Below are 9,332 nucleotides of genomic sequence, written 5' to 3'. Positions count from 1 at the left end.
CTCTGAGAAGGTGCTATTTAAGAGACTGAGCTGAATACAGCTCCTCAGACTGAGGAAGTCTCTCGGATGAGAGACGAAACATTTCTACATTTTTTGTTGATTTGCTTTGTTTTTTTTTGTTTTTGTTTTAATGTCCAGAGGACCAGATTTAACTTTTTTAGGTCCATAAATACAATTTCCTGCATTATTATATTTAAGGTTTAGGTATGTTCATTCATTCAACCTTTATTTAGACAGGTTAGTCCCATTGAGCCCGGGGACTCAGTTACATGAGAGTAGGTCAAAGGACTCAAACATCTGTCAATGAGCAACACAAGGTAGTCTACTGTAAAACACACTCTTGGGTTAAAACAAACTGATGATAGTATTTAGCCACAACGTGTTTATGAACTACAGCTAGCTTCATAAAGGGTTCACATACTGCCCACAACTACATGAAGCTACATTAACTAAACACAAGCTCGAACATTTTTCAAGCAAACGACTCTTAATTTTTGCCTGAAGTTAAAGTCAATTACTTATCTTGACGTAAAGAAGCAGGAATTGGTTATTTTCCAAAAACACTCAAATGTGCTTACTGTAGCTCAACCACAGTAGTTTCTTTAGAAGCAGCCATTTCCTCACACTGAACAGGAGCTTCATCAGTGAAAGTTGTAAAAACGAACCGCGTCGTTCGTGATTACGTTACGGCTTCGCCTCAAATGGCAGCGGGTGACTAGCACGCAGCAGCTGCAGGCTCAAAAGCTGTTCAGATGTACGAACATTTACATTTGGTCGATAGGCAAAACATATACCTGTTGTATAGATCAGTCCAAACAGAGGAGGACAGAAGCGTCAGCTGCTAACAAACTGCGCTAGCTAGTGTTGACCCTGTCAGCGCTAGCATAGCAAGCTAACAGTGCTAGCCTGACAACACAATTCGACGTTTCCAGAATTATTCAGCGGAAAACGTTCGTTGTAGAATTCTTACCGACAAGAAAACGAATGGACCCGAACATATGATGAAAAATAACCCACCTGTGTGCGCAGGGACAACTACAGCTGCCTTCCCTTTGACGGTTAGCGTTCAACAAACACTACGTGTCGATCAGCGCGAGCCTGCTGATGTCACCATGGAAACGCCCAGAACGAGCGAGCGCGTGCAGCTGTCCGAGCTCCGGGTGGTTGAACGGCCTCAAGTAACTGCGTTACTTCTGAGCCTTGACAGATGTTTCTTTTTACAGCTGTTTGTCGACGGGCGGAACGATGAAACGCATCGTGTGGCTCGGCACGGATCACCTAAGATGGCGTCTGTAGTGAAGCGGCGCTGCCATCAGAGGACGAGCCGGTTTTCACCAGCTCGTGCCGGAACAACTTTCATCCATTTCTCAGCACAAGCGCACAACATGCGATGGGTCCAGTTTCAATGACGGACTGGACTTTCATGTGTATGCGAGTGCACTTCATACTATTAAAGATCAGATACTTTGAAGTTGAATCGATACTTTAGCCTCTATATTGTTTAATTCATGTATAAAATATGGGTTCAAACAGAGTCTGTGTTGCTGAGAGTCCCCGAGGATAAAAACACACACATTTGTAAAATATACCCAAACTTTATTTCAAGATGAAAACTGGTAGCACCTTTTTATCGTTTTGGTCAGAACTAATATACAAAATGAGTTGGAGGCTTTTCAACGATATGCAAAAACATTTACAACTTAAATACTTTTGGTCATCACACCCTTTCTTTGTCATATTTTCTCATCAACATGCAACAGAAAAAAAACGTCCTACCAAAGAAACAAACCCCACAAAAAAGGTTGTACTAAATGAAAAAGACAAGAAAAACTCCCAGATTTCATTGACTGTAGTTTGTCCGTTGACATGGACAGCTCCACGTTCGAGGCACAGATGAGCACAAGGCCAGCCTCAACGGAGGCTAAACGAACCAGAAAATAAGCAGTAAGAACTGTTACAAGATTGTAGCCAATAAATAAGAAAAGAAAAACACTTACGCATGGAAAAACATCAGCGTCGACATGTTCAAGTGTTGACCTGTAATAAGTACCAGAGCCCGTGGCATCAGCCCTGATCTGGAGCGCTGCCTCCAAATCTCTGTCAGGCTGAACACTGTCCTGTCCCAAATCCAAAAGGCACAGGGTCTTTTACTTTCAGCACTGTCAATATCGAACAAGTGCAAGTTGTCGCACAAAAACAGAGAAGACAAACACTTTTCTTTTTTCCTTACTTAAACTAATGTTTATGGTCGTCCTATGTGCCATCAAATCCAGTGTTTCTATTTACAAAGGACCATAGCCAAATGTTTGCCGTTTACCCAATGTAACTAAATGTATCAATCTGAATACAAATATTGCATGTTTTATAGGTTATAATACGAAGAAGTAACACGCACTTAAACCTTGATGCCCACGTACAAGTCATTAAAAGTCTACAGTAACATTATCATCTGTCATCATTATCCTTAACTTCCTGCTTTAGAGGTACTAATCATGTTATTAGAAAAGTGGGTTGCATAGAAGAACCACATTTACAGTTTAAAAATAGATTTCTTTATAATAAAAAAACAACAACAGTATAAAATCTGGTGGAAATTAAAAAAGAGCAGATTTCTTCTGTCGTTCCTTAGAAGGCACAGTAACAAAACAGACAATATCCAGAAGTGAAGCGAGGGCGGCATCTGCTTTGGCCAAACACCTACTGCCATGATCAGACTGGCGTGACGGGACTGCTTTGCCTGTCGTGCGTCTGCCTTTCTGTAGTGTAGTGCTTCAAAAAAGTGGTTGTGTTTATCGTCATCGGTGAGGTCCATCCGAAAGGCCTCATCGTGTGATCGAGTGTTGCAGCTGAGCCCGAGAGGCTGTCAGTGTTTTCTAAGCGCGCATGTTGTGCGTAACACGCTAACAAGCTAATGTCCTCGGAGCTCATCCAGCCGGGTGTAAACGTTGTCGGCTCTACTGAGCTCCTCAAAGACGGGCAGGAGGTGGAGCAGCTCAGCATCGTCCACGTCATCAAACCACGACATCACGGGAACCTGAGCCGTTCCAGAAAAAGAACAAACACAAAACACTTTTCAACAAAGACAGAATGCTTATCACCCGCTGCCAGACTAAACTGGGCTCAGAGAACCCGTGGGGGATCACTGTCAGCTACTACACCACAGTATTAGAATTAACTGACTTACGGCTACTTTAGTGTTTTACAGTCAGTTGGCCGTCAGCCATCTTGAATTGTGTGACTTCAAAAGTTCATGGGCTGTAGAGACAGTCGTTCATTTCTGTGGGTTTCATTAAAATGTGTGGAGCTCAGTGGGACGGCAGCACGGTGACGCAGCTGGTACAGCGGTCACCTCTCAGCCTTTCTGGGTGGAGTTTGCATGTGCTCTCCGTGCACGTGTGGGTTTTCAGGTGCTCCAGTTTCCTCCCACAGACCAAAAACATGCATGTTCGGCTGACTGGTGACTCTGAATTGTCTCTAGAACGGTCGTCTCGTTTGTCTCTGTGTCCCTGTCATGGACTGGAGACCTGTCCAGGCTGACTGAAAACTTCCTGACTACTTGAGGAATTTAAAAACTTTTTGCAACATAAGAACTTACTCTTCCTTTTATTTATTTTACTGGCAACAATCTTTTTGATGCTTTCTTCCTCGATAAGACAGAACTGTATATCCAGCTGCCTCGAGCTGAACTGGCTGCACTGGTTTATCACCTCCACCCCCAAAAAACAAAGAAGGGTAAGAAAAGATCCAAGAAACAGGTGGAACTCACCGCGTTGTTCGGGTGGAAGATGTAGGAGGCGGGGGAGTTGTCCAGGATGAGGGTTTTGTGGAGGTCTCTCCCCAAACGGCTCAGGTCTTTCACGTAACAACCTTGGTGGAACACACAAGACTCCCGGAAAAGCCGGGCCCGGAACACACCGCACTGATCCAGCAGGTCAGTCACTGGGTCTGCATACTGATGGGGGTAGATTGGGGAGCGGGGGTGGGGTGTGTGCAAGGAGAGGCTAATGAAGCTCTTTCTACACCTGCTGGACATTTCTTTAACAGAATGTTGTTGGTTTATTAGATTTTAGTCCACAACTCCCATTTCCCTCTTGTCCTCATTGACATGCCTTTAGCTCGTGTTCGGCTTCTTTTTGCTTTAACGCATTAACTTCAGCTCCTTCAGCTAGTTAGAGAAGTCGTCCAGCTTTCAACGTTAATGCTGGATTTTTGTAGAAATGACACTTTTCTAGTTATCACGTGTATGAGGAGTGGACATCTGTAGACGCCTGTCACTCAATGCAGTTACGATCTATATCTATAGATCTATATCTAGATACCAATGTTTCATTATAAAACACTTGATGATGAAAATCCTAAACCTTAAAGACTAACGTGCATTTTGCATAAATATGGCTTTACAAATGTCATGCCTAACAAAGAAGGAACAAAACTATATGTATAAAAACATTATTACAGGCTAATGACTGACAGTTAGCACATGTTAGCTTAGCATATAAACTGATATAAAAGTGAACATGAAGACCTAAAGACAGTCACGTTGCGTTACTTCAGCTGTTATGTAGACATGTTTTTCAGGGTTTGGTGAAGACAAGATGAAAGAGATTTGAAAACAGCTGGACTGCGGCTCGTTGGTACTGCAGGAAGTCAGGAGAACTACTGGGACTATGCTGTGGAGCACCGACTGAACAAAAGTCTGTTGTCCTGACGCTGCTCGATAATCCAGGGAGAAAAATACAACAAAGTTCAATCAGGTCCTCTGGACAAATTAAAAATAAATTGAAAATTCTGACTGACAAAGTCTTCTGGATAAAAGACGAAACATTTTAACAAGTTTAAAAGAATAAGTTTGTGCAGAGGGCCTGTCTTAACTTTGTTATTTTACTTCTGTATTTGAAAACCGACTCTTCCGTGTCTGTGATGTCACAAATCACGCCCGCAGCAGTTGTGCAACCTCAGAGAACTATCTGGTGTCATTAACAGCTGGAGGGTGTCTAACCAGGTGACCAACTCATTAATTAGATTAAAAAGACAGAAGCAAACAGCCCATAAATCATCTGATGATCAAACGTTACATTTTGTTGGTGAATAAAACTGCTCCAGTACCTTGGAAAGACTGGCTGTAAACAAAACACATTCAAACATCTCTCCCATCCTCTGCAGGAACTCGTCCACGTACGGCCTCTTCAGCACGTACACCTGAAACACAGACAGGTCGTCAGTGAGCACCGCACGGTGGTGACGCACGTGCACTCTCATTTCCAACAGCTGGCTGCTTGTGGCCACTTCCTGAAACAAGTAATCAAGAACAGGCCGTGCTGGAGTTAACCAGCCTATCCTGGATTACTTGAACCAGGCAGAGGCCCTGAGGATCACGAGGTCCCCGGAGTCACATTTCTGACCTAAATACAACTGCACATGACCAGCAGGGAGACGAGTACAGGACCGTCCAGCTGGATTCTTTTCTAAAGCAGAAAAAGGTGAAAGGACGACGTTTTATTGGCGTCACTGGAGACATTTTGTGTTTTTGTTCATCGTCTGGCCAGTAGAGGGATCTGCGCACCGTGTTTGAAACCTGGACAATGCCTACAAGGACCCATCCCTTTTCAGCTCAACAGCTGCTGCAAAAACATCAACACACACATACGCACGCAGGCGCACACTCACAACCCTGGTTTACCTGGTGTGTGGTCCCCTCTATCTCCACGGGTACGATGAAGTCAGCGTTGCTAATGGGCTAGAAGCAGAAAGCAGAGACGGGTGGATCACTGGAGCTGCACTGTACGTTCACATGGCGTTACATAAGACGAGACGCAGCCCAGTCATAAATCAGCGCGCACAGCCTCCACCAGTGGAACAGAGTTCACCCAGAGCTCCTGGTGCACACGTGCGTTTAGGGGAAAAACTGTCTGTTACATAAAATATCCGGGGCAGAAACAATCAAACATTCTGTGTGCAACAACACTTCCAAACTGCAGCTGTGTGCAGCTGTGTGCAGCTGTGTGCAGCTGTGTGCAGCTGTGTGCAGCGGTGTGCAGCTGTGTGCAGCTGTGTGCAGCTGTGTGCAGCTGTGTGCAGCTGTGTGCAGCTGTGTGCAGCTGTGTGCAGCTGTGTGCAGCGGTAAAGTGTGGCGTGTTTGTACCTTGAATGAACTGTGAACCAGGGTTTCATCCAGGTCTATGACCACGCAGACCTTCCCTTGGTCCTGGGTCTTGACCTGAGGCAGGAGGCTGACTTCAGATTGCTGAGGAGACACACACACACCTCAGAGCCCGAGAAGCACAACTCTCCTCAGATTAAAACCAAACCTGCCGTCTTACATTCAAACACGAGCTTCACTGGATTCACAACCAGCTGTTGTACTGAAAGTGTATAAATATGTCTCCGTGTCAGAGTTACCATGTTGTACATGACAGAAACGTACGTGCAGTGAAAACAACAGAACTAGCAGACATCAAGCTTTCCTGGTTTTATTTTGTCTTTCTAAATTAATTATGAATAAATTACACAAGTGAAACAGCTAGCCATTAGGAAAAGAAAAATAAAGATGTCTTCTGTGAGAAGCATAAAGGCCAGAGCCCCCCAGTTTGATCTGGTTTTGTTGGGATGAGGTCCTGGACGCGGACGCCGGGCATTTGGACGTTTGGTGGCGGCGCTGGATGGACCAAAGCAGCTCATGACCTCCCCTCCAACAGGGACAGCGTGAGCCCGGCGCTCACAGCTTCCCGTGCACATGCTCATTCAACGCTCCTGCGCTTTTATTTTTGAACACTTCAACCGTTCAGCAAACTGAGCTGTTTGAGCCATTTATATTTTATAAGAAATGTTCGTGCATGTTATGGCTTTTGTTTTTGGTCATGTTTAAAATGTTTAGCTCGGATCGTCCGTGAGGCTCACAGTTTTTAATGTGCTTCATAACGACACGTGACTTCACCTGCAGCAGTCCTCCTGCGGAGCCGTGTACATTTTACTTTGTTTAGAAATATTTACCAGTAAAATTACATCAAGATCAATTACCAGATTTTCCAGCATATAAGTCACATTTATTACGTGTCACTGCTGACCCCCCGGGAAACGTGGGCTGGTGTCCTGCCCAAAATGGACTGGCGGCTGCAGGAGCGTGCACGTGAGGCCTCGCTGTTGCAGTTCTTTGAAATTTAACAAGATCAACACTTAAAAACGATTCGTTTGCTCGCCATTATAGCAAAGGCGTGTCCCAGCTGAACTTTTAAAGGTCGATGTTTGGCGGGGCCAGTGCTACTGGAGCAACATACTGGGAGTTGTCGAAAGCCTTTTACTCTGGTTCATGTCGGCATGAGCCAACATTTAACGCGTCGTCGATAAAAACTGCGTTCTGAACGTGGAAACACACACACGTCGCAGGACTGGCTAAAAAAACCTGCGACTTATACGCTGGAACGTACGGTAGTGGCATGAGAAACGTTGTTTCCTTCCTTAACATCTTTCAGCTCGTTCTTTTGTTGCCTCCTGTGCAGATTTGAACTTTTAGCAAGTTTTCCCTGTACGCTAACTAAACTTTAGCTATTTTAGCAACTGTCTAGCCTTTCGCTACTTTTAACTTCTCGCTGTATTTTTTTATAATTTTAGCTAGCCCTTTGCTATTTTCAGCTAACCTTTTGCTATTTAAGCTGTTAGCTAGCTTTTTGCTGTTACTTTTGGCATGTAGCTAGAGTTTTACTTATTTTAGTTGTCATTTTCATGCTCTTGTTAGCTTCGGCTTAGCAGCATGTGGCCATTTTAGCTCTTGTTCTGCTTTTTTAGCTTTACCAACTCAGTCCCAGCTGCTTCTGCACTTTTCAGCAGTCATTTAGCTTTTCATTAGGAGTTTTTCCCTCTGAGTGTTTCGGGGGACGCTCTCACTCATCCAGCCCCTGCAGGCCCGGCACTCGCTCAGCGACGCTCTGCTCCCTGCGTGGCTGAAGTGTGACGTTAGCAGCAGTGGTTTCAGCGCGCAGCCGTAAAAAACAACGCTCTGCCTGACTCAGCCTCTCCTCATGATGACGTCTGTGGAGGTGAAACCACGATTCCTAAACAAAAAGGCAGAAGTGAGGTGAAGTCTTTGTGTTACCTTGACAACCGTCCCATTCTCCTGTGACTCCAGCAGGGGCTGCTGGGACGCTGGTGGCAGTGGTGGTTTGGGGCCATCCTGGACTTGGAGGCAGCAGAAAAGAGCTTTGAAGATGTTACAGCTGCGCGGCTGTTTCAGGGCGGAGCGGCTCACCTGGCCTGACGGGCACACACACAGACAAGGTGAGCACAAGACGTGCACACACACAGACAAGGTGAGCACAAGACGTGCACACAGCAGCGCTCATCAGACCAAGCAACGGTACAAGAAGCTCTGAAGATGAATGCAGTTCACTGTAAATATTCAGCATCACGTCCGTCTATCACGAGGCACGCTGCTGCTGCACACGCCTGTTTGTAACGTGCCTGTTTGTAACGCGCCTGTTTGTAACGCGCCTGTTTGTAACGCGCCTGTTTGTAACGCGCCTGTTTGTAACGCGCCTGTTTGTAACGCGCCTGTTTGTAACGCGCCTGTTTGTAACACGCCTGTTTGTAACGCGCCTGTTTGTAACGCGCCTGTTTGTAACGTGCCTGTTTGTAACACGCCTGTTTGTAACGCACCTGTTTGTAACGCACCTGTTTGTAACGCGCCTGTTTGTAACGCGCCTGTTTGTAACACGCCTGTTTGTAACGCGCCTGTTTGTAACGCACCTGTTTGTAACGCACCTGTTTGTAACGCGCCTGTTTGTAACACGCCTGTTTGTAACGCGCCTGTTTGTAACGTGCCTGTTTGTAACGTGCCTGTTTGTAACGCACCTGTTTGTAACACGCCTGTTTGTAACGTGCCTGTTTGTAACGCACCTGTTTGTAACACGCCTGTTTGTAACGCGCCTGTTTGTAACGTGCCTGTTTGTAACGTGCCTGTTTGTAACACGCCTGCTGCAAATGGCTGCGCTCCATTACATAATGACAGAGGGCGGGAACCCCACACCTCAGCACAACACAGTCCAGCTGCTCCAAACTGCTACAGAACCTGAAGGGACAGACGGGCCGTGGGGCAGCGAGGCCCCACTCTGTGCAGCCCTCACATCCGTCTGTCCAGGTGAGTGTCCCCGCTCCACCTGTGCCACAGTCAAAGAAAGGCTGGGAAACATTCCTGCACGTCCCTTCTGCTGCCATTCATGTGAGGACATGCAACTGAACTGATCCCCATCAGCACCTCGGCAGCGTGTCCAGACCTTTCTATTGAACTCTGAGGGAGAAAGACACGTGGACACTGAGGGACAGGAGAAAGACAAGTGGAC

At 45.9% G+C, this 9,332-nt stretch overlaps 2 protein-coding genes across 2 annotated transcripts in view; both read right to left on the bottom strand.

Moving 5' to 3' along the window:
• tegt (testis enhanced gene transcript (BAX inhibitor 1)) overlaps positions 1–1,288 on the bottom strand; it is a 9,251-nt gene extending 7,963 nt beyond the window's left edge. Inside the window, exon 1 of the mRNA XM_037683866.1 lies at positions 1,018–1,288. The gene's annotated coding sequence lies outside the window, so the exon portion shown is untranslated. The remainder of the gene's footprint in view (positions 1–1,017) is intronic.
• Positions 1,289–1,575: 287 nt separating this feature from the next.
• ctdsp2 (CTD (carboxy-terminal domain, RNA polymerase II, polypeptide A) small phosphatase 2) overlaps positions 1,576–9,332 on the bottom strand; it is a 9,330-nt gene continuing 1,573 nt past the window's right edge. The window contains exons 2-7 of the mRNA XM_037684638.1: positions 8,090–8,247; positions 6,143–6,244; positions 5,681–5,737; positions 5,107–5,199; positions 3,767–3,952; positions 1,576–3,034 (exon numbers count right to left, since the gene is read on the bottom strand). Of these exons, the coding sequence (XP_037540566.1) occupies positions 2,909–3,034; positions 3,767–3,952; positions 5,107–5,199; positions 5,681–5,737; positions 6,143–6,244; positions 8,090–8,247 (722 nt within the window). The 3' untranslated portion in view covers positions 1,576–2,908. The remainder of the gene's footprint in view (positions 3,035–3,766; positions 3,953–5,106; positions 5,200–5,680; positions 5,738–6,142; positions 6,245–8,089; positions 8,248–9,332) is intronic.

This window comes from Nematolebias whitei, chromosome 11 (genome assembly GCF_014905685.2).
Source record: "Nematolebias whitei isolate Nwh7 chromosome 11, NemWhi1, whole genome shotgun sequence".
NCBI classification, from domain to species: domain Eukaryota; kingdom Metazoa; phylum Chordata; class Actinopteri; order Cyprinodontiformes; family Rivulidae; genus Nematolebias; species Nematolebias whitei.
This window is presented reverse-complemented; position numbering and strand designations above follow the sequence as displayed.